The sequence below is a fragment of the Periophthalmus magnuspinnatus genome, chromosome 7 (assembly GCF_009829125.3).
Source record: "Periophthalmus magnuspinnatus isolate fPerMag1 chromosome 7, fPerMag1.2.pri, whole genome shotgun sequence".
Lineage (NCBI taxonomy): Eukaryota > Metazoa > Chordata > Actinopteri > Gobiiformes > Gobiidae > Periophthalmus > Periophthalmus magnuspinnatus.
The window spans coordinates 29,402,442-29,428,295 of NC_047132.1; the positions used below are offsets into that span (position 1 = coordinate 29,402,442).

The 25,854-nt window shown below is 42.1% G+C and overlaps 1 protein-coding gene across 1 annotated transcript in view; it reads right to left on the bottom strand.

Moving 5' to 3' along the window:
* si:dkey-178k16.1 (band 4.1-like protein 1) overlaps positions 1–25,854 on the bottom strand; it is a 103,751-nt gene that overhangs the window by 31,358 nt on the left and 46,539 nt on the right. Inside the window, exons 4-6 of the mRNA XM_055223170.1 lie at positions 8,660–8,764; positions 2,032–2,074; positions 1,881–1,956 (exon numbers count right to left, since the gene is read on the bottom strand). Of these exons, the coding sequence (XP_055079145.1) occupies positions 1,881–1,956; positions 2,032–2,074; positions 8,660–8,764 (224 nt within the window). The remainder of the gene's footprint in view (positions 1–1,880; positions 1,957–2,031; positions 2,075–8,659; positions 8,765–25,854) is intronic.

Consider the following 25,854-nt stretch of genomic DNA (forward strand, 5'->3'; position numbering starts at 1 on the left):
AATAGGTTGTCGGACCCTCCCTAAGTTGCACAGTGAATCTTTAATATAAAAATGTGTTAAAAAAGTCCATCATAAGTGTTGGTCTTGAAACATTTGTGTAATTATGAGTCTGTGTGCGGGGGTGTGTGTGTGTGTGTGTGTACGTGTGTATGCCTGTGCGTATGTGTGTGTGTCTGTCATGTGTGTCTGTGTGTATGTGTCTGTGTGCCTGTTGTGTGTATGTGTGTGTGTCTGCCTGTGCATGCATGTGCATGCGCGTGCCTGTGCATGTGTGTATGTGTGTGTGCGCCTGTGTGTGTCTGCATGAGCATGTATGCCGGTGTGCGTGTGTGTCTGTGTGTGCCTGTCGTGTGTGCCTGTGTGTGTGTGTGCATGTATGTGTCTATGTGGGTGCCTGTGCGTGTATGTGTGTGTGCTTGCGCGTGTGTGTTTGTGTGCATGTGTGTGTGCCTGTGTGCTCGTGCATGTGTTTGTGTGCATGTGTGTGTGTGTGTGCCTGTGCTTGTGTGCATGCGTGTGCGTGTGTGTGCCTGTGCATGTGTGCCTGTGTGTGCCTGTGTGTGCCAAGTGCAGCTGCAGGATTTAAAGTGATGAGTAATTAAGATAGAATTTTCTATCCAAAAGACACATTTTTACAAAGAAAAGATTCAAATATGTTTCAGCTTCCACCACAAAAGCTCAGCGCCCGATGTCCATATAGCAACACAATACTGTGTTTATAATGGCGGGGATTAAAAACACTGTCCATATATTTGACAGACCTCTAATCAAACTATAATTACAATGTATTGTATTTGATTGTCAAGTGGTAGCCATTATGTTGTTATAATGTAAACAGCACGTACTTAACAAACTACTGAGCTAGTGTGAATTTATAATGGCTTGACAGCATCGTATTTTGGCAAACAAATCTTTAGTTTCGTTTATACTTTCGGGGCTGCGGAGCCAATCAAATACAATCATATACATGGATATAACTGCTCTGTTAGCTGGGCTGTGCTTCTCTTTCACTCTTTCTTTCTTTGTTTATTCTGTATTTATCAGGGGCCATGTACAAACTCCTTAATCTTACAAAAGAAAAGATGATTTCTACCAGATTTCGCTATTGATACTTTCCATGTGCAGTCTCTGGGCAGGTGAACACACATTAAAAACACACATTTCATTAAAATTACATTATAAAACTAACAGTTCATCATTAATATTAGCAGTAAAATACAATAAAATGTCCAAATGCCCAATACATGATGTTTCTTACAGTCCAAACCATTTAAAAAAATCATTATGTGCAGGTTTTCACAATGAAACAGAACATTACAAATGAACTAGACTGACGTGGACACATTTGATTATCTGAAATGTACTTTTTTCAAATTTCCAGTAAAATTATTCATGTCTGGAGCTGATTCCACTGTCTGATGGTTTGAAATGAAAAGGCGACTGAGCAAAGGCTGAGAATCTTTTTGGGATTATGCAGTTTCGGTTTACAAAGGGCCGAGTGGATTGGGGAGTTTGTTCGGAACGAAGCGTAAAATCAGAGTCGTTTACGTCACTTACTAAAGATACAAATGTTTATTATGTTATAAAAGAAACACAAAATGTTACCAAGTCTACGCAATTTGTTGAATATTTAATGGAAACGTAATATTCAGAAAACCTCCTGCCTCTGAAACATAAACTTATCATTGTTTGTAATATAAATCTGATGTACTGTTTTGAAGTGTTCCCCTGATCTTCATCGAATTTTCTTTTTAACAGTTTCCACCTCTACTCGATATTACACAGCAGAGAGCAAATATATCCAGAACCCATTTCACATTTCCATCTCTTTCTCTTTTAGCCCCGATGCATTATTTTCCGTGAGATTGTTTCGCTCTCACCTGGTGATGTCTTCGATGAGCACTGATGGGTCCGGAGGATAAAACTTCACTGAGAACGCAAACACCCAGGAACCCACTGCGAAACACATCAGCGGTAAAACTCTCACGTCGATACAGTACGGACGGCTCCCTCTAGTGTGGCTCTACTTACCCCGAATCTGCTTCTTAATCTCTTTGGAAGGATCCAGCCAATTCTAATAAACGAGAAAAACAAAACGCCTTTGAAAAACATTCATTTATATTCACCAAGGACCTGTCAGGTTTGAAATATTGCTACATAAAAATGATAATATTGAAACTGTTGTATGCCAGTTAACCCAACACAATAACCCAACAGGACATTCTCTGGAATATTGTAAACGTGAGAATAAAACACTTTATTTCTTAGTCAGTATCAATAATTAAACATAGTTACTTATATGATTCTATAAATGGTAAAAGGTCACATTTTAATACAGTGATTTTCCACCTTCAAGCCACTCAAAAAAGCACTCACCCGTTCACACACACATTCATACACCAGTGTACGCAGACTCTGGGGAAGAGGTGGGTTAAGTGTCTTGCCCAAAGACACATCGACAGCGTTCATTTGTGGGAGCTGGAGTCGCACCGCCAACCTGTGAGTCGGTGGATGTGACCGCTCAACCAATGATGTTTATGTCGAGAGAGGGATTCAAACTGCCCACCTTTGGATCATGAGCTACTGTCGCCCTCTACAACTGAATTCTTACTGTACTACATAAAATAACAGTATTCCAGCTAGTACACTGCAGGGCCAAAAAAAAAGTCACACACTCTTTCGCTTCTGGAATGTCACAAGATTTATTTCCAGTGCTGCGTTAATTTTTCACCCAGATGTTGCATTGATGATGGTCGAGTCTGACGCTGCACAAAGCTCCTCCAGCTCATCCCAAAGATTCTCAATGGGGTTAAGGTCTGGACTCTGTGGTGGACAATCCATGTGTGAAAATGACGTCTCATGCTCCTGATCCACTCTGTCACAATTTGAGCCCGATGAATCCTGGCATTGTCGTCTTGGAATATGCCCGTGTCATCAGGGAAGAAAAAATCCATTGATGGAATAACCTGGTCATTCAGTTTATTCAGATGTCAGCTGACCTCATTCTGCTGAACCTAGACCGGACCAACTGCAGGATGCTTGTTCCTATTTGCTTAGTTAAATCCAGGTGTTGACTTTTTTTTTTGGTCAGGCAGTGTATTTCTTGAAGAATAAGTAAATATAATAATTATCAAGAAAAAAATACTGGATGGAGTATCGGTTCACCTGGTGTCCTGTTTGGGCATAAAAAATGATGTAAAAAATATATTTATTGGTCATAGTTAGCCCAGAAAGTCTCAATGTTTGAAATTTTATTAATACAAAGTTGTTCTGTGGTTACTTGAGAGATACATACCAGCTACATGATCAGTTTTGTTTTATTTTTATTGTGACAGGCCGATATTCACATTATTAAAGGGCCCATATTACACTGTTTCCTGATTTGTTATAATGTGTTTTCCTCCTCAAAAACATACCTGGAGTTGCGTTTTGTTTCATTAACACACAAAGTCTGAATATTTAGGCTGTTTGAGAGTTGTTCTCTCAAACAGAAAGCACTCCGTTCCACCTTGTGATGTCCATCCATCCATCCATTTTCTTCCGCTTATCCGGGGCCGGGTCGCGGGGGCAGCAGTCTAAGCAGGGACTCCCAGACTTCCCTCACCCCGGACACGTCCTCCAGCTCCTCCGGTGGGACCCCAAGGCGTTCCCAGGCCAGCCGAGAGACATAGTCCCTCCAGCGTGTCCTGGGTCTTCCCCGGGGCCTCCTCCCGGTGGGACATGCCCAGAACACCTCCCTAGGGAGGCGTCCAGGAGGCATCCTGAGCAGATGCCCGAGCCACCTCAGCTGGTTCCTCTCAACGTGTAGGAGCAGCGGCTCTACTCCGAGCTCCTCCCGTGTGACCGAGCTCCTCACCCTATCCCTAAGGGTGCGCCCGGCCACTCTGCAGAGGAAGCCCATTTCAGCCGCTTGTATCCGCGATCTTGTCCTTTCGGTCATTACCCAAAGCTCATGACCATAGGTGAGGGTAGGAACGTAGATTGACCGGTAAATCGAGAGCTTCGCCTTCCGGCTCAGCTCCTTCTTTACCACAACGGACCGATACAGCGACCGCATCACTGCAGACGCTGCACCGATCCGCCTGTCAATCTCACGCTCCATCCTTCCCTCACTCGTGAACAAGACCCCGAGATACTTGAACTCCTCCACTTGGGGCAGAGACTCACCACCCACCCGGAGAGAGCAAACCACCTTTTTCCGGTCGAGAACCATGGCCTCGGATTTGGAGGAGCTGATTCTCATCCCAGCCGCTTCACACTCGGCTGCAAACCGCCCCAGTGCCTGCTGCAGGTCCTGGCTCGAAGAAGCCATCAGGACAACATCATCTGCAAACAGCAGAGATGAAATCCTGTGGTTCCCAAACCAGGCCCCCTCCGGCCCCTGACTGCGCCTAGAAATTCTGTCCATAAATATAATGAACAGAACCGGTGACAAAGGGCAGCCCTGGCGGAGTCCAACATGCACTGGGAACAGGTCTGACTTACTGCCGGCAATGCGAACACAGCTCCTGCTCCGGTCATACAGGGACCGGACAGCCCTTAGCAAAGAGCCCCGGACCCCATACTCCCAGAGCACCCCCCAAAGGACACCACGAGGGACACGGTCGAATGCCTTCTCCAGATCCACAAAACACATGTGGACTGGTTGGGCATACTCCCATGAGCCCTCGAGGACCCGATGGAGAGTATAGAGCTGGTCCAGTGTTCCACGACCAGGACGAAAACCACACTGCTCCTCCTGAATCCGAGGTTCGACTATCGGTCGGATTCTCCTCTCCAGCACCCTGGAATAGACCTTACCGGGAAGGCTGAGGAGTGTGATTCCCCTGTAATTGGAACACACCCTCCGGTCCCCCTTTTTATACAGAGGGACCACCACCCCGGTCTGCCATTCCACAGGTACTGTCCCCGACCGCCACGCGATGTTGCAGAGACGTGTCAGCCAAGACAGTCCCACAACATCCAGAGACTTGAGGTACTCAGGACGGATCTCATCCACCCCCGGAGCCTTGCCACCGAGGAGCTTGCCAACCACCTCAGTGACTTCAGCCAGGGTGATGGACGAGTCCGCCTCTGGGTCCCCAGTTTCTGCTTCCTCCTCGGAAGACGTGACAGTGGGATTGAGGAGATCCTCAAAGTATTCCTTCCACCGCCCGACAACATCCCCAGTCGAGGTCAGCAGCCCTCCACCCGCACTGTAAACAGTGTTGGTGAAGCACTGCTTTCCCCTCCTGAGGCGTCGGACGGTTTGCCAGAATCTCTTTGAGGCCGTCCGATAGTCCTCCTCCATGGCCTCCCCGAACTCCTCCCAACCCCGAGTTTTTGCCTCTGCGACTGCCCGAGCCGCGGCACGCTTGGCCTGCCGGTACTCATCAGCTGCCTCAGGAGTCCCACGAGCCAACAAGGCTCGATAGGACTCCTTCTTCAGCTTGACGGCATCCCTTACTTCCGGTGTCCACCACCGGGTTCGGGGATTGCCGCCGCGACAAGCACCACAGACCTTACGACCACAGCTACGAGCAGCCGCATCAACAATAGAGGTGGAGAACATGGCCCACTCGGAGTCCATGTCTCCAACCTCCCCCGGGATCAGGGAGAAGCTCTCCCGGAGGCGGGAGTTGAAGACCCCCCTGACAGAGGGCTCCGCCAGACGTTCCCAGCAGACCCTCACAATACGCTTGGGCCTGCCAGGTCTGTCCGGCTTCCTCCTCCGCCAGCGGATCCAACTCACCACCAGGTGGTGATCAGTTGACAGCTCAGCCCCTCTCTTCACCCGAGTGTCCAAGACACGCGGTCGGAGGTCAGATGACACGACAACAAAGTCGATCATCGACCTCCGACCTAGAGTGTCCTGGTGCCATGTGCACCGATGGACACCCTTGTGCTCGAACATGGTGTTTGTTATGGACAAGCTGTGACTAGCACAGAAGTCCAATAACAAAACACCGCTCGGGTTCAGATCGGGGAGGCCGTTCCTCCCAATCACGCCCCTCCAAGTGTCACTGTCGTTACCCACATGGGCGTTGAAGTCCCCCAGGAGAACAACGGAGTCCCCGGTTGGTGCACTGTCTAGTACCCCTCCCAGGGACTCCAAGAAGGCCGGGTACTCTGCACTGCTGTTTGGCCCGTAGGCCGACACAACAGTGAGAGACCTGTCCCCGACCCGAAGGCGCAGGGACGCGACCCTCTCGTTCACCGGAGTGAACCCCAACACGCAGTGGCTGAGCTGTGGGGCAATGAGCAAGCCCACACCAGCTCGCCGCCGCTCCCCGCGGGCAACGCCAGAGAAATGGAGAGTCCAACCCCTCTCAAGAAGATGGGTTCCAGAGCCCAAGCTGTGCGTGGAGGTGAGGCCGACTATATCTAGCCGGTAACGCTCAACCTCCCGCACAAGCTCAGGCTCCTTCCCCCCCAGCGAGGTGACATTCCATGTCCCCAGAGCTAGTCTCCATGTCCGGAGATCCGGTCGTCGAGGTCCCCGCCTTCGACTGCTACCCGGATCTCTCCGCACCCGCCCCTTACCTTGTGATGTCATCATGTGGTAATACAGGAGGTGCTCCACTGTGTTTTTAAACTCCAGACACCTTCACTAGAATCATTTGGATCATTTCAGCCGTGGACTTGCTAATCTCTATAGAAAACAAGGTAAAACGTAGCTGTAAACTTGAAAACTACCACCTTATGACATCACAAGGTGGAACAGAGCATTTTGAGGTTAAACAAAACACAACTCCAGGTATTTTTTTGATGAGGAAACAACATTCTAACATGGATTAAAGCTCACAGAAGTCAACTTTGCATGATATAGGACCTTTACGAGTTCTAGGTACCTCACTGGCCTCTTTTTAACCAGTTTAAAGCCAAATATATTCTAGATACAACTGATATTTATGGGCCTTTATGAGCACGGAAAGCCGCCATTTTGGCTCGATAAATGCCAGCCCTTAATGCTTGATGTTTCTGAGGCTTTTGTGGCCAATGCCCCGTTTTGAAAGGCCACATGAACCAATCCCATTTTAAAGGTTAAAAGTCACAGATGCTGTTGTCAAACTGAAGTAGCCAATAATGGATAAAGGGCAATTTTTTTTTTTTTTTTATTTTCCATAGGGCAGTGTAGTTAAGTCAAAATAACTTACAAATTTCAAGTTTTTGGAGAATTTGTTTCTTTTTATTTTGTATATTAACAGAGATAAATGAGTAGATATAGCGCGTATAAACAAAAATGTTAATTTCAATGCCACTAGCTAGCATGACTTGGCACGATCCTAGCAGCAGAAGGTCAGCATTAGCAATTACATTCATTTACATGTAAAATAAAATGCATAATCAACAAACTCGTCAAGACAGTAGGTCACTTGAAACTCTGCCAAATTAAACTATACAATAAATATTCAGAGGAACCACAAACCACCAACTAACGCTGTTATACAAGAGGCATTATCAGTTAGCTAAAGCACTGGGGTTATAGCTTTTAAAATAATTAAGTGCTATTAAAATAATTAAGTGCTGCGAGTTAAATATGATAAATGACACTTGTTTAGCTAATTTCATGTGTTTGGCAAGAGCGTTATTTGCAAATGGTAGCAAAGGACGGTGGAATGTTATGATCACAAAAACACTGTCCAAATGGCTAGCTTTCAAACGTTTGTTAGCGGGGCCGGTCCTAGCTTTCAGGGGGCCCTAAGCAGAATGTGTCTCTGGGCCCCCGGCAGTGGATGTACCTGGGCTAAGCTATTGGTGACTCGCTTTTGACAACATTATGACCCTGCTCTCATCATCTTGTCCAATTGTATTTCTATTTATATGACCAAAAGACTGAAATGTTTTAATCTAACTTGTAAAACCAGCTATTTAAAAGTATCTCAGCGCACCTTGGGGGGTAAACACATAGATAAAATAAATGTAGGCAGCAAATATTTTGCTACTACTGTATTTTCCGTACTACAAGTCGCATTTTTTGTTCTTTTTTTTGTCCAGGGGTGCGACTTATATTCCACATATAAGTCACATCTGAGTATAAGTCGCATATGAGTATATAATTTCACATCTTTGTTACGGTCGAACTGACAACCGCGTTTTTTTCTTCATTATTATGCATTTTTTGACTTGACTCCGGAGCAACTTATAGTGCAGAAAATACGGTATATATATAAAAAAAACAAAACAAATGTAATCTTTATAGAAGGATATTTAGCCTGCTGTAAACACCCAAGCACTGTTTCTAGTATAACTTTACAGATTATATTATTTTCAATATAAATGTATGGGATCGTGGGGGCCCCCTGGTGGTTTTGGGGCCCTAAGCAGCTGCCCAGTCTGCTTATAGCCTGGAACGGCCCTGTTTGCTAGTATGGACCTCTCCAATAAGGGATAACATTGACATGCTTTTAAGTGTTCTCTAAAAATGTTACTTCTGCCAGTGAATACACAGGAGCAGTACTGCCCATTTTAACTAATGACTCTCCTCCTGCACACACTTAACAAGTACACAAAGTAGTTAATGGTTTCTGGGAATGGAAAGTCATGTAAAGCAGTTTAACAGTTTACAGTTTTAAAACAAATTTGCTGGTGGGAATGGCCAACATTACAAGTTAATTATGGCTGCTTTAGCGCCCCCTACGGTGATATTAAGAGGGTGAGTTGTGTGTTTTGGTCTGACCTTGGAGTTGTCAGTGTCTTGGAACATGAGTCCGAAGTAGTCCCTCTCCAGCAGGTTCAGGTGACCACACACCATGTCCAGCAGAGTCTGTCCTTTGGCAAATTTCTGCAACACACAAAAGCGCACAAGAGGGTAAGAGAACGCACACAAGAACACAAGGGGGGTGTAAGAGAACGCACATAAGAGCAGAGGGGGTAAGAGAATGCACACAAGAACACAAGTGGGGTGTAAGAGAACGCACATAAGAGCAGAGGGGGTAAGAGAATGCACACAAGAATACACAGAGAGTAAAAGAACGCACATGAGAGCAGAGAGGGGGTAAGAGAATGTACATGAGAACACACAGGGGGTAAGAGAACGCACACAAGAACACACAGGAGGTAAGAGAATGCACACAAGAACACACAGGGGGTAAGAGAACGCACACAAGAACACACAGGAGGTAAGAGAACGCACACAAGAAAACACAGGAGGTAAGAGAATGCACACAAGAACACACAGGGGGGTAAGAGAACGTATATGAGAACACACAGGGGGTAAGAGAACGCACAAGAGAACACACAGGGGGTAAGAGAACGCACACAAGAATACACAGGGGGTAAGAGAACGCACACGAGAACACACAGGGGGTAAGAGAATGCACACAAGAACACACCGGGGTAAGAGAACGCACACAAGAACACACAGGGGGTAAGAGAACGCACAAGAGAACACACAGGGGGTAAGAGAACGCACACAAGAACACACAGAGGGTAAGAGAATGTACATGAGAACACACAGGGGGTAAGAGAACACACACAAGAACAAACAGGGGGTAACAGAACGCACACAAGAACACACAGGGGGTAAGAGAACGCACACAAGAACACACAGAGGGTAAGAGAATGTACATGAGAACACACGGGAAGGGTAAGAAAACGCACAAGAGAGGGTAAGAGAACGCACACAAAAACACACGGGGGGTAAGAGAACACAACCAAGAGGGTAAGAGAACGTATACACAAGCACAGAGAGGGTTAAAAGGACGCACACAAGAGCACATGGGGGGTAAGAGAACACAAGGTAAGAGAAGCCTCAGCAGGAGTCTGGAGGAGGCACACGTCACATCAGACAAAAGGAAGTAAAGTATCGTGATGCATAATTCATACACGGATTAGATTTGTTACTATCACAAACAGTGAACAGAAGAACAGAAGGAGCAGAACAGAAGTTTGTTACTAAATTATTCTAGTTTATTTGCGGGGCAGATTTATAAGTTTGAAATAAGAAGGGATAAGAAACAAAAATAAAGTTTAGGCAAAGTTAAGTAGAGTTTTTATCATTTAAAACTGACACGCAACCAAAGTCGATTTCATTCCGTGTTTTTCATATTGTACATTGAGATTTCAAATATATTTTTAGGTACTTTTTTTTAGGCACAAAGAATGAAATATGGTCACTGAAGGTTTCTAGAAAATATTTATGAAAAAAATATATTATTGATGATATCAGAAATAGAATTTTTGAGCATTTTAATTGAATAATGCCGTGTTTTTGTTATGAAATGTCTTGCGGCCTCTTTGTCGTATGGTCCAGTTACAGGTAACCATAGCAACCGAGTGTCACATACATAAACACAAAATATCAGAGCAATATATCTCCATGGAAATAAGCAGGTAACGCCACTATGACCAAGTTACACGTCAGACCTGTGGAGAGGCGACTCGCAAGGGATTTTTGATAAATAAAAAAACAACAAGTCTAATGTAATAGTAAGTCTAATGCCATACTGCGGAACACATCAGGCGAGAAATAACATCTCTATGGAGACAACGGAGCGGCGGACCCTACACTAGAAAAATTACATAGTGAACCTTTAAAGGGCCCATATTATACTATTTATTGATCTGTGTTATAATGTTGTTTCCTCGTCACAAACAGACCTGGAGTTGTGTTTTGTTTCATTCTCACATGTTTAACACACAAACCTTGGCTGAGTTCTTCTCTCAAACTGAAAACACTCTGTTCCACCTTGTGATGTCATCATGTGGTAATACAGGAAGTGCTCCATTGTGTTTTTAAGCTCCACACACAATCATTTAGATAATTTCAGCCCTGGAATGTCCAATCTCTACTAAAATAAAGGTGAAAAGGAGCTGTTAACTTGAAAACTACCACTTGATGACATCACAAGGTGCAACAGAGCATTTTGCGCATTGGAGATGTAGACAGACTAATAATAAAAAGTTGCTCAAACGTGAAATGTGTGAATGAAAGAAAACACAACTCCAGGTCTGTTTTTGATGAAGTAACAGCATTATAATATGACTTAAAGCTCACAAGAGTTCATTTTGCGTAATATGGGACCTTTAAGGATTACAAAAATAAAAATAAAAATATCTGTGAGTATGAGTATTATTTTAATACTTTTCACAATTATTCAGACTTATCATTGCATTCCTAAAGCTGACAGTGATACCCAGCCTTGGTCAAAAAGGTGTATAGTCAAACAGATATAACGCTCCAACGCGCTCAGGGAGAAAACGCTGACTGGCAACTCTCAGAAACCACGGCTCATTTCATAGAGCCCGTATATCACGTCCAATACATTTACAACATATTTTATAACGCAAAGGGATCAGCGCCTTGGACATAACCCTCTCTGTACCTCCCCCTCGTGATGGGACCAGCCCAGGCGCCTCGTTGACGCCCATATAAGGCCAGCGTCTTACATCATCTGCTTAAAAAAAACCAAAAAAACGCCACGCCCGTTTCCTCTGGACACGTCTCCAAGGGAAACCTGGCTCCTATGGTGACGGCGGAGCCAAGCAGCCGTTACCCTGGCAACAGAAGTTAATAGGTTTCCTGTGCCTGTGAGGATAGTACGACGACAAGGCCGAGCACGAAGCCTTTGTTCGGCCTGTGCAAAAAAAAAAAAAATCATCATCAGATACAAGACTTATTTCAGATTATTGAAGTATACGGGCATCTGTTTGTATGCGGTAGATCCAGGACTGCAGGCTACTCATGGTTTCACCGTTGTAGTAGTAATTAACAATTCAAAACGAAATATTATATCTTTAAAATGAACACACCAATAATAATAAACCAAATAATTAAGAAACTGAACCTGTAGTCACCTGAATTATCTTGTCTCGTCAGCTTGTGTCCCTCAATGTTCATCATATTTGGCTATAAAACTACACATATTTATTTATATCTTTATTTATTTACATTTATTTATGTTTGCAGTAGGAAGAGGAGTGTATGGTATGGTATAGTATGGTTTTATTTGGACAGGGACAGTACACAACAACACATTGACCTTAAAAAACAAGAAAGATGTACTGTATGTTGCCAGGTTATAGCAAAAATACTAATTTCCACATGTCGTCCCTGGACAGAGTGATGATAAGTAAGAGTAACAGTTTGGTGTAGGTGGATGAAAGACCTGTAATAATATGGTACATACATCCATTTCTAAAAACATTCAGTTCACTCACACACAATCAAATACTCTTTCTTTCATACACATTCACTAATGGGTGCAAACTTGCGTAATATTAGCCATTTCTTTGTCACATGTGCAAACTTTAAAGTGTAGAGTCAGGGTACGTTCACACTTCACAAAATTGGGATTGAATCTGGAGCTGGCCTAAACCTGGACTAGACTAGGGCGAAACTGGGACTAGAACTAGACCAAACTAAATCAGGCTCAAACAAAACCAAACCAGGATGTATGTGAAATGTAAATGCAAAGATTGAGGCACTGAACTGTTTGAGTGATTAAACATTTCCAATCTGAACCTACAACCTCCATACAGTGATTTTATCCACCACTGTGAACCTCTTTTCTTAGTTTCTAGGCCCTGTATTACTGCTACAATGTTGCTTCCTCATCACAAACAGATATTTCTCCATAGTTCTTCTCTCAAACAGAAAAATCTTGTGATGTCATGTGGTAAAACTCAACTGTGTTTCTGGATGATTTCAGCTCTAGAATTGCTAATCTCCACTGAACTAAAGGTAAAAGGAGACGTTAACTTGGAAACTGCTGCTTTTATTTTTACATATTGATCCAAAGTTGTTTATTGCGTTCCAGGTTAGATGTTAAAATAGTATCGCAGATTAAAATTGTAAAATGGTACAAAATTAAACTTATTTACGTAGTTAAAGTGACTAAAATAAAGGCGCTAAAGGCTAAACTCTGATAAAACTTGATTTCTGCCATAAATAATGATCAGATTCAACTGGTATTAAGTATTTATGGACTAATAATAATCATACAAGTTATTTGTCAAGTTGGATCTCACATAAATGGACTGGATGATTCATTTTTTTCCCTAAGACGTGGAAAAATGATCGCTCTTTTAACAGCTCAAGCTTGGGTAAGTGGCTAACGCTCGCAACTTTATACAGTAAGTTAATTTAAAAGTGTTTTATTCATAATCAGGATCAACACTGAGATAAACCAGCGCTTCCGTCTGCTTCATTCAGTCGTGTTGTGTCCAGTTAAAAACCTGTCGCCGCGCTGTTGTTTTTCCAACTCTCGCAAACTGTGGCCCGGGGGCAAAATGCGGCCCTGAGACCAACTTTTCTTGGCCCATATTACTTTAAACAGTACTTTTTTACTGTACATTTCTGAAAATCTACTTTAACAAGCCCATATCAAATATTTAATGTGTCCCACTGAGGATGAGCGTGAATAAAGGTCTAGTGGTTCAGTTTAACTTGTAATAATAACACAGATTTGAAGTATTCACTGTGTTGGTGACCAGTCCATGTCCCTCAATCGGGCCTCAGCTTTGTCTGTGTTTTTATATGTGGCCCTTAATGACAAAAGTATGGACACCCCTGCATTATGGTTTATACTGATCTGTATATTGACTATTTTTCAAGGTGCATTGTGGGAAATTTTGAGTGCGCTACATTTTCACCAACTGGATATTCAAGCAACAATAAAAATAGCCTATAGTGCCCCCTGTAGGAAATAGTGCTGACACTCAGACAGTTTTTCCTTGTATTTTAGTGGTAAATTGAGGCAGTAGGCGGGGCATCGGACTGGGGCGGGGCCAATCACAAAGTCTGTAATATGCATTTTTCATTAAACTACATGGAGTGCGGGTCCATCAACATGATTTGTACCCAGGGCCCAGGAATTTGGCGCTACATCTCTTGCAGTGGATGATAACGTCGCGAGGTTTACAGCAAATACATGTTGTAGTTGTTAACTCTAATACCTGAGGGAGACTTTATAATAGCATAAGTTTGTGGAGCCATTATCCATTTTATTTTCCCACTAAATGAAATTGCTACAATGGTCTCAGGTGCTTCCTCATCCATTCCTGCTGACTCGGGCCTCGCTGATGAGGTTTTGTTGTCACTGCAGTCGTGGCCAATCACATTTCTGTAGCTAGCTCTGTAATCTGATTGTGTTAGCAGCCATTTACCCGTTCAGTCAATTTATTGCTAATGGTTTCAGCCGCACAAGCAAAACGAGGCTGGACAGTGGGCTTGTAAATGTGGTAATGACTCTTAATGAAGAAGCCAAATCTACTGCACCTAAACACACTGAAAATAAGAGACTACGAGTAAAAACATTCGGTCATGTTAGAGTTTTGACCCTCTGAGGTAACCGTAGTTCTGATTTCATATGTAGCTACTTTGATTTCCAAGTCAATTCAGTTAAATTCAAGTTGATTTCTATAGTACATTTAAAACAACTTCAGCTGACCGAAGAAATTCACAAAAAAGTAAAAAAAAAAACAAAAAAACAACAAAACAAATTATAGATAACACAATATAAAGGAAAAGTACAAGCTAGTATTACGTTAGCTAGTATTAAATGCCAGGGAGGAGAGGTGGGTTTTCAGTCTAGTCTTACAGGATCTGACAGGCAGAGGGCGCTGTTCCATAGTCTGGGTGGTTTAAGTTGGACTATGTAACTAGTAGAGTGTATTGCACCTGCTTGTCTGAATGGACATGTGATTGTTTTCTCTTGGATGTTCCACGGTATGGCATTAATTGTATCTTATGGAGACAAGCCATGATGACGCCACAAGGCCAAGTTGCCGGTCAGATCTGTGGAGAGGTGACCCTGCTCGTAGTAAGAAGCATGTTTTTCAAGGTGATTTATAAGCCAAAAAAAAAAAGAAAAAACATGTGTAAATTCATGAATAAGTTTACGGTTGTCCCTCGCTATATCGTGGTTCACCTTTTGCGGCCTCTTTTTTAGTGCAATTTTGCTTGTTTTTTTTTTTTTTTTACAGTGTATATGTTCTGCGTCCTGATTGGCTGTTGGACTGTAGACCATTGTCCATCAGTCTCCTCCACAGTACAGAATGTGTTCAGACAAATTTACATAAACGTCGGATCGCAGTGTGACTCTGAAGTGCTGTACGTTTGCAATTTGTTTTCTCCCCGACAAAACCCACAATGCCGATGAAACGTTCTGCACCGACAAAGGCGCCTACGAAGGTTTGAACTTTGAGAGAGTTTAAACGAGAGAGAAATGTGAGGAAATGTTAACACCTGTGTGAGAAAAGTGTATAAAGTGTGTGGTGAGGCATTTTACAGCCTTAAAACAGATAATAACTTCACGGATTTCGCCTATTGTGGGTTATTTTTAGAACGTAACCCCTGCGATAAACGAGGGAACACTGTAATGTCATACTGTGGAACATTATAGACAAAGCAATAGCATTTCCGTGAAGACAAGCAGGTGGAGGACTCTCTAGAAAGCCCTATGAGCCATGTGACCTCGCAAAGCTTCAGTAGTTTGAAAGTATTTCAATGGATCTATAGGGGCACAATAATTGTTTCTGGGCCTTTCTGCACCAACCCTCTATAAAGTCATCTTCGATATGATCATCACGCACAAATACTGACATTCACATGCTTCAAATATACAGTTTAAGAGCAAACAACGGGGCAAAGAGACGCCGTAAACTCCCAATGAACCTTACAAACCGCAGAAGTTGGTCGACCTTATTCACGTAGCCAGGAGTCCTGCTGAAAATCATAAAGGTGAAGGTTCAGCCCACAAAAACACAAACCGCAGTAGACCTGTTTTTATAGTCAGTGAAGGGCCTGCGAAGTAATATACAAATGGACCTGACAGTGAAACCCAGACTATGAATCAAACCACATGAGCAGTATTTTGTTTTGGCGCTTTAAGTGAGCCTTACTCAGCATCTCATCGTCTGCTTTTATGGTGATGCATTATAACTGTGGAGTGGCTATTTCAATCGTAGAAATGTACTTAAAAGATTAAACATTTTGGGATAAAGGTTGCCAAAAGTACTGCAAATAAGATACTAATCGATATTGGGTAGCAGTACAAGTATTAGCTTCGAAACTACCTACTCAATTGGGCAGGTGTCGGTGCTGAAAATAAACTAATTTGACATTTCCAGAACAGTTTTAGGCTTGATCAGAACTAGTATAAGACCAAATGTACACAGCATAATACATAAAGTACTACTATTTTGAGTCTGTTCTTTCAAAATAAAGTTTGAAATCTTAGTATCACGTCAGCACAACTTGGGATGACTTTTCCAGTTGTTATGAGACTCAAAAATAGCCAATTTCCTAAGCAAAATCCGCAGTGAATATGCTTACTATAGGCCTTTTGCTACAGTCGAAGAGCAAATAAAGCAAGGGTATTGTAGGACGAGAGCTTGAAAACAGCACAGAACGCGCTGGCCGGTTTCATCCTCCTTTAAACTCTGAGAGCTGCCAGTGCTGATCCCACATGAATCTTTTATACCGAACAGCCTCAGCTCATTAAGCACACGCTCGTCTGCAGCAGGATGGAGGTGATGTTAAATGTGTTTGGGTCCGTGTGAGCGGAGCTTTGGGCAGATGCACTGTATAAAATGTTACTGTAACCCAATAGAGAAGACCTTGGAGAATGTATGTGTGTGCAGTAATATGAGCTAATGTGCGGAATTAGCCTGGAAGAGCTGAATTTGCTTCACTAAACAGTATTTTGAACAGTATATATTCAAAATGTAAATATAATGTAAAGCAAAGGATGTAAGAGTTTGAAAACAATGTAACTTTTCTGCAGGAGCGTGCGCCACCTGCTGGTCTCCTTAAAGATTAAACACTATTGCCCTTATTTCTTCCCGTCCACTTTTGCCTCTAAAATGGAAAACAGTTGCTCTCAAAGGGTCAGATGTAATGTAAAATAAATGTAACTACTTTTTTAACTTGTTCATTAACTGTTTATGTATTTATTACCTATCAAATTACAAATATTGCATAAGCATTTCCATAGATGTAAAAAATATCACTGTATAACTGCGTATCTCCTGTAAACTGACATTTTAAGACAGTCATACCTTTTAATTTACGTTGTTGTGGGCCACATAAAATGACGTGGGGGGCCACATTTGGCTCGTGGGCCTTGAGTTTGACACATGTGCTCTAAATGCTCCAGACCGTGCTTTCTTTATGATCGCACTTCTGGTTAAGTGAAGCCCATTCATTTCAATGGAAAATTTGGTAAAAGTTTTGCCACTAACATAGAGTAAAGTAAAGTCGTAAAGTCGTAAAGTAGAGTAAGTATAGAGTGCTAATATAGAGTAGATTATAGGCTGTGTAAAATGTTCAATGCTCATGTGACCAACACGTCAACATTGCTCTGGAGGCTTTAAAATGCCACTGGAGTCTCTATAGAACTTATTTACCGTCAAGATAGGCAGCTCCATACAAAATAATACAACCTGATTGACGATGGCGGCCCACAGTTACTTCCGGAATAAGATGAATACTGCAAAACTTCCTGCACTATGTAACTTTTTTGATAGCCTGGCCTGTGTTGAAAATATACGAAGGTAAAAAAGTTCTGTTTCCCATGCAGCAGTTGCCATATATTAATAGGCAGGATAGCAGCTACATCTTAATCCTTTGCCTGGAATGTTCCACAATATGACATTAAAACTGTCTCGCGCTTATTCAATAACCTGCATTCTTACTGTGAGTGGAGTCGCCTCTCCACTGATCTGACACACACGGTCACTTACTCGTCTTTACGCAGACAGATACGTTTGTTGCCATATTGTGGAGCATTCCCGGCAAGTAGCATAAGATATCCATGGAGACAAGCAGGCCAGGCTATCAGAAAAGTTGCACGGTGTACCTTTACAAAAAGTACTCACACTGTCATTTGTTTTACCTAAAAGAAGATTTGCAAATTAATATGGTACTAAAACAGACAACGTATAGTGTTGAATAGGCTTTTTGCACAGCAGAACGCTAGCTAGCTCACGGTGTATCAAAGCTAACAGACGCTTTTATTAAATCAGAAAACAACCTCTTAAAATTCAAACTAATTAAAACAAAGGCTACATAATTATTTTTAATGTAGAACACTTCAGATTGTGGCGTTGTTTTAATAGTTATTATGGCTCAAAATTAGCATTAGCGTTAGCATTGATACACAAACGTCTCTTTCTAAATGCATTTTATTTGTGTAGTGTTTAACATGTTGTCTGACCCTAAATCCCTAACCTCTGACCCCTGTCCACTGTTTGATCTTTAAATATTTAAGCTCAGCAAAAACCTCATAAATATTACAATCGTACAGGACGTAGTGACGCTAACAGTGAGGTTGCCCGGCGCTATTGTGCACAGAGCCAAATATACATCTTCAGAGAGTATTTTTTGGTGTTTTATTCATAGACTGTATGGTTATAATCATAGTTTGGCAATGGTTTAGAGATTTATATTGGAATAGGCAACCCTCCTGAGATGAATCGTCAAAAACTGTCAACAGAAATCAAACTGTACATACGTATCTCTGTATTTGGACATTTTTTATCATAAAACGATGTGACGCATGATCAAAACACCCGTGAGTTGAAAACGAGCTCCAGTCCGGACAGCCCCATGTGGAGAGGAGGTACAACCGTGTCTACCTCAAACAATATGTCGGGTCAGCAGAGTAGCGCAAGAACCGAGCTGAAAGTGCCTGCGGTAATAAACAGAAAACACAGATGGGACTGCGGTGAACCAGAGAATATGAAGACAGTATGAACTTCACATTTAAGGAGCTGGAGCTGAGACTCGAAGACTGTGCAGCCAAAGTTCAACCGACAGGGCGAAAGTGCCTCCGCGGGGATCCCCTTAAAACCCAGATGTCGTGTAAAAATGCTACACCATTTTGGGAGGATCACACTGCATTGACCACCGTGCCGAATCTGAAAGCCACACGCAGCATAAACCCGACGCAGTAAAATTTAAAATAAAAGGACATTTGACTTTTTATAGTATATACATATAGGCACGCACATATGTTTTTTCTCTTTAAGCTTCATTTTAGGCTTTTCGAGGGCGACTTCCTGAACTGTGCAATGAGTAACATGCTGCCTTTTACGCCGCCAATCCAACGCTCACAAGGAGAGCTGAAAAAAAAACAAAAAAAAAAAACATAACATACAAACAACACAATGATTTTTAAAAATTAATAGATTCTGATTTTTTAAAATTATTTTTTATTTTATTTTTTAATTAATTTTATGAGCATGAACAAGACCCTGTGAGCTCTAATACAAACAGTTTGCTTTTTTCTGATAAAGGAATGATTGTAGAGCCATTGATAAAACAAATAAATAAATAAAAATTGAAAAAAAGCTTAGATTAATTGCTCACAGGCCTATATAGTAAACCTATGTAGTTGGAGGAGTTGTTTCTGTCATGAACATTTTTATGACCAGTCAAAAGTTTGGACATATCCTCTTTTTTTTTTTTACTACTTTCTACATTTTAGATACATATGGAAGCCAGATATATGGGATTATGTAGTAAAGAAAAAAGCCAAATAACTCTACTAAATATTTTTCAACAAAGCAAAGGGTAGTTACAAAATATATAAATCACAGGAATTGACCATAAACTGGATAAAGAAATAGAATAAGTGAATGTGACGTCACCCATAGCGTTCACCACCAACCAAATGAAGCTCATCGAAGCTAGGGGTTATAGCGGTGAATTTGTAGACGAGTTCCGACCACGAGTATCATAGCAACCAAAGACCCAATCCGGAGCCAGGCTGTTGAAGGTAACGCCCCTTCCCGCTCACATTGATGGTTTAACAGGGAAGCAGGCGATGTCAATCAAACCTGATGCTAACGCTACCGGGAGCGACCTTGGGGAAGAAGGCTCCCGATTTGTCTGTTGTAAATGTTCATATCTTGATTTACAGACAAAATGGCGAAATGAAAACAGCTGGATCATGTAGAGTGGGTTAATATGAACAATTTAAGGCCAAAATGACGAGTCTGACAGCTGCAGTTACAGACAGAGAGGCCACAGTTTTCCAACGTCAAGTGAATTGAAGCCAGAGTCGATGGACCTGGAAGCGCGCCCATGCTCACTTCCTGTTAGCATGTTAGCTATGTCCATTTATATATACAGCCCATGCATGTGACCTGAAGCTACTGTGTGCAAGACATTGTAAACAACGCTCTGCTGAAATGAAACGGTTGTGGTAACAGTAATATAACTGTACTGTACTACTATTTTATCATTTTGTCCACCATTTTCTGAAAACCATCCACCCACCTCCTCTCCTCTCTCATCCCCTCCAACCATTTGATACCCCCAGTAGATCAAATATATAGTTACTACTACCACATAAGCCCACTGCACTTCACAAAAGCTATTATGATCTATCCCTTTGAAACAATAAAACATCCATAGCCCGCTGATGCTCTGACTGTAGCTCGCGCGGCAGACGAAGTAAATGCGTTCAGACTGTCCGCTGTCTTTAAAGAGCTTCATACAGATGGGAGCTTTTACCGCGGCGACCCATTGTCTGTGGGTGCAGTGATTGTAATTAATAAAATGCAAACATGCAAACACTATCTATAATCTTTTTCTACCCCTCCTCCCCCTTTACACCTCCTTTTCAACCTCTTCCTTTGCTTGCATCCACTGCTATTTTCTCCCCCGCTTCACATAAGGGCCCTCGTATGTCACCTCTATGGATTTGCTGTCAAAGTCCAATACCACCGGTGTCAGGGGCCCAGGTGACGTTAAGAAATGAGGGGGTTGGTCTGAAGGAAAATGGTAGCGCGATTCTTCACCCGGGCTGTGCATAGATCCGCTAGGTAAAATATGGGTAGGGGAGGGTCACGTGGTTTTGCCAATAACCCATAAAAGGGATATAGTTGACGTGAATGGGGTCAGGGCAGCCAACAAGATCATAACCGGATCGCATCATAGTCCATCATAGGCGCGGGCCAATGGGACACGAGCACTATACTTAATGGAGCGATGTCAGCTGTTTAGAGTCCTCTCTGCGATAGTCTCATGCTAGTCAAGCCTCCTTAAGACGTATGGTTAATAAAAACACACTTTGAACCTGTAAGTATTTGATTTCATCTCGGATATGGTCTCTAAAGGCGTAGTAAATGCTTTGTTATCATATGCCAAGATCACACGAAGGAAAGATTGGATAGTTTTCTTCCTCCGCAAAGATATATAGACAGATGCATTTGGTAATAGTCAATAAATCCTGCCACCAGAATGTTGGCGTGTAAGGTGACGCTTCAGAGCTCAAAGGGTGGGAGGGATTTCCAGTCAAATGCGCATTCTTTTCCCAAACTGGTAGTTTTCAGATGAGTGTGATGATGTCATTCAAGCACATGGGCGGGATAACTATTGATTATGGCAAAAGCAGTTCACAAATGTTAAATTGTCACTTTTATATTTGTGATTTGAACCTAGAAAGAGCTAGATTGCAATCAAATTTTGTGTCTGAGTAATGTATTTTACCTTCCTCCCATCTGTATTAAATATGTACAGTGGTCCCTCGTTTGTCGTGGGGGTTACGTTCTAAAAATAACCCGCAATAAGTGAAATCCGCAAAGTATCAGGTTTATTTTTTACAATGATTCTATATGTTTTTTTGCTGTAAAACCCCTCACCACACACTTTATACACTTTTGTCACACAGGCGTTAACATTTTCTCGCATTTCTCTCTCGTTTAAACTCTCTCAAAGTTCAAACCTTCGTAGGCGTCTTTGTCGGTGCAGAAAGTTTCATCGACATTGTGGGTTTTGTCAGGGAGAAAACAAATTGCAAACGTACAGCACTTCAGAGTCACACTGCGATCCAACGTTTATGTAAATTTGCCTGAACACATTCTGTACTGTACAGGAGACACGGCACGGAGGAGACTGATGGACAATGGTCTACAGTCCAACAGCCAATCAGGACGCAGAACACAATATGCATTCATACTCTGTAAAATTGCATAAAAAAGTGAGGGACAACTATATTGACAGGCCCTTCGACAGAAATTTGGGGGCCCGGGGCAAGAAACCTCACAGGGGGCCCCTCTCTAACGTAAATGAATAGGAAGAGAGTCCAATTCTGAGCCCGGGACAGTAGACCCCTTTGTTCCCCACTGTTCCCCCTTTGTGTTACCCTTGAGCTAGCTGGTTAGCTTACATGAGACTTTACTTTTTTCCACATGTATTGGAAAAAATAATGGAAATTTTACTTTCAGAACCAAAAGTGCCCATTCACTGTAGCACTTCGTAGTCCTCATAAAATCGCAATGCTAATCTGAACAAAAATACGTAAACACACAGGACTATGAACCAGGACAAGGGGGCTTTTTTACTCACACACACCTGGGATACTGTCCTGAATAAGTCGGACTGCAGATGGCAATATCGTCCTGCCTTCGCTGGTAAGAAGACAGCGCCAAAACCTGTTTAAATCAGCTGAGTGGATACAACCTCATTGGTCAGAAATACAGAAGGAAACAAGTACGACAAAAATAATCAGCCATCCGTGTTTTCTGAAAAAGACTAAAATGATGAAGCAAGTTTTCTAAGATCATTATTATACTCAACTCAAGTCTATTATGTCTATTTCAGTTTGCATTATTCCAAAAAGCATCAACTTCACTTTTAACGGCAGAGCAGTCATAAAAGTAATATAGGTGACAGGTTGAGTTGCAGCTAAACTACAGATTTATATTTGGGCCCCTCACTGTTTTACTAAGACCATTATGTGTCCGGCTCCACTCAGCCCTGTGACAGACACGCTGATTCTCACTAGAAAAACAGGTGGCCAGGCCTGAGGCGAAATGCTGCTCCCAATATCGCAAGAAGACCAACAAGACTGCAGCCCCATATTCAATTCCTTTTCATCCATTTAGTTTTATTTATACAGGGAGAGCCCGATGAAAGCACCAGACTCTCTATTTCAAGAGCAAACAACAACAAACTAAACAAATAACAGCATGGGTCCGGTTAAAACATTAAAACAGGAGATGGTGTGAGTATAAATGTTTATCACCAGGTTATTAAAGTGGCATTAATCTATCCAGTTTTGCATGTATTTGTAATGTAAGAAAAATAACCAAAAGCTTTTCTCCGATTTCAGTTCAGTTTTGAGACAATCATGAGATCTTGTATTAAAAGTTCCCGTATCAAAGTTCAACAAAGTGAGATATTCAGGCAGTTTATCACGTAGTCCTTTATAAATGCATTCATACCACAGACTGTATATATAAATGGACGGAGCTACTCTGCTAGCCGCCGCATTTCAAATAAAATGTGATCATGGGCGCCCTTCCAGCTCCGTCGACTCTGGCTCCAATTCACTTTACATTAGAAAACTGCGGCCCCCTCTCTCTCTAACTGCTGCTGTCAGACTCTTCATTTTGGTCTTAAAATGTTCGTACTAATTCGTTCTACATGATTAAATACTTTTATTTCGCTATTGTGTATGTAAATCAAGATATGAACATTAATAAGAGACAAATCAGCCGCTTTCTTCTCCGAGGTCGTTCCCGCTAGCCTTAGCAACAGGTTTGATTGACAGCGTTGCTATGCGCCCACCTCCTGCCAAACCAGTGGTGCGGACGAGACGAGGCGTTACCTTCAAAAAAAACCTCGCTCCAGATTAATTTTTTGGTTGCAGTCGAGATTCCAAATTTGTAACTCCGCTCCAAATTCGCCGCTACAACTGCTAGCCCCGATGAGCTTCATTTGACTGAAGCTGAGCGCTATGGGTGTCGTCCACTTCTTTATAAAGTCTATGTTTCATAAAGTATAAGCTAATAGAGTTAACCAATTCCCTTTTATTTGAATACCCCTTTGTTTTGGCTGTAGTGATAGCGATGACTGTACGACATGAAGGGTGATTAATGACACTAACGGACTGATTGATGGATGTGTGTAAACGAATGTGTCACAGCTCAGTTAGATCAGTTCTGTTAATTGCATAGGGCTGTCAGGACTAATGAAGGAGAACGTATACTGCGTACTGGTATTCAAATGTAAAGACATGGACACCACACATGGACAGTGACATGTGAATTTAAACTACTCACATCCATACATCGATTAACATATTGATGAACACAGGCCTGTCACAATAACACAAGTTCTTGACACAGCTGCGGATAATATTACAATACACCGTAGTACTGAGGATCAACTACAGGTCACTGGCCTTAAGGAAAATGTGAGCAAACCCTTTTCTAAACGAGCCATACTATGAATAAAACATGAGCTGTAAATAAATAAGTAACACCATTAAAGTAAATAAGTTAAGTAGTTAGTATCTAAACATGAATATTTCATTTGTACAATCTATAAATGCTTAAATGTTAATGTTTTAAAACACAAGATCAAGTTGCCGGCTAATACAATGAGTAGGCAATTGTAACTTTTGTGGATTTCAAAGATTTTAAAAGATCTATTGTGTATCATTATGTTATGATTTGAACATTTTAAAGCTCAATATTCACCTAAAATAACTTAATAAAATAAATAAGTCCACTGATTTCCACATTAGAAAACTGCGGTCACCAATGGGAGCTGACGTCACCGTAAACTCCATCACAACAAAGGCCGTGTCCCAATTCGACAAATGCACACTTCATCAGGTACACTGAAGTGCACTTACGTCACTTCCAACGAGACGAGGCCTGTCCCATTTCATGCACCCGACAAATGCAGCCCTGCATTTCCATGAAGATCCGCCATGAACAAAGAGTGCATCCGAGCAGACTTCGCGCACTGCTATATCCCATCATGCACCGCGCATGACTTCTTCTATGGGAGAAACAAGGTATATTTTCTTGAAGTTATGTAATACGAGCTACAATTGGGAAGAAATCACCTCGAACCTTAAATTTGCCTATAGATATTCAAAGAGAAAGATACATTTTTTACTTCATTCAATCTAAACAAAAATAAACGGCTGCGACGATGACACCTTGACTCTTCTTCTATGAAATAATAAAGAATTAAAAATAAAACTGTAATTATTTCAGTGTTGATTTTACACTTTTAGGTCAACAGCCATGTAGCTCATTAGTCAGCAGCAGTCACGGTTGCTAGGCGATGGAACGTAAGCTAGGTAACATAAGCACACAGACAGCAGTTGAAGTATGCTCCGTGGTGCAGGTCTGTCCCATTTCGGCACAATGGTGGCTACACAGATGAGTACCCTTCGTGAGCTAGGTACTTCGAACGGTACTTCGAAGTGTGCATTTGTCGAACTGGAACACGGGCAAAGAGTCGGCACCTCTTATGGACAGCTGCAGTTCAAACTAGTGAGCAGCAGGTGTTTGTTCATTGGTAGCAAAACATCTATACAAAGCCCTGAATCCTGTGTGTATCACTTCTTAAGAAAATAAAACTGAAGAACGATGAAGTAGACAGCAGTGGGCGGTGACAACGGTGGTAGATCGGCAAAATGACGTCTTGAAAATAAGTGATTTAAGCTTACTCACACATGCACGAATCACTCCAAAAAAAACTCTGGAATAATAAATAGTGAAGGGAAACGGCTATAACATGGTTAAAAGCTCTAAAAAGTCAATTTTTTTAGGCCTGCTTTAAAGGTGCACTGTGTACCTTTTCTGAAGAAGAGTTTACATCACATGCTTGTCGGTCATATCCATAGAGATGTTATTAATCTGCCTGGAGTTTTTCTGTAACTTAGCAACAAAAATGCATGGAAAAAAGTCTAAATTGTCCATTAGGCTGAATGTTCTATAGCTGGAGTGTCACTTCCTGGGTGGCTCAGGTTCCAGCGTTTTGCATGAACCGTATCGGCATAAAAATCGGATTAATCTACACTATGCTTTCTACATCCGGTTTCTAGAGCTTATCATCGAAACCTAATTCATTTCTCTCACACCACAATCACGATGAGCAACTGTGAAATTCAAATAAAC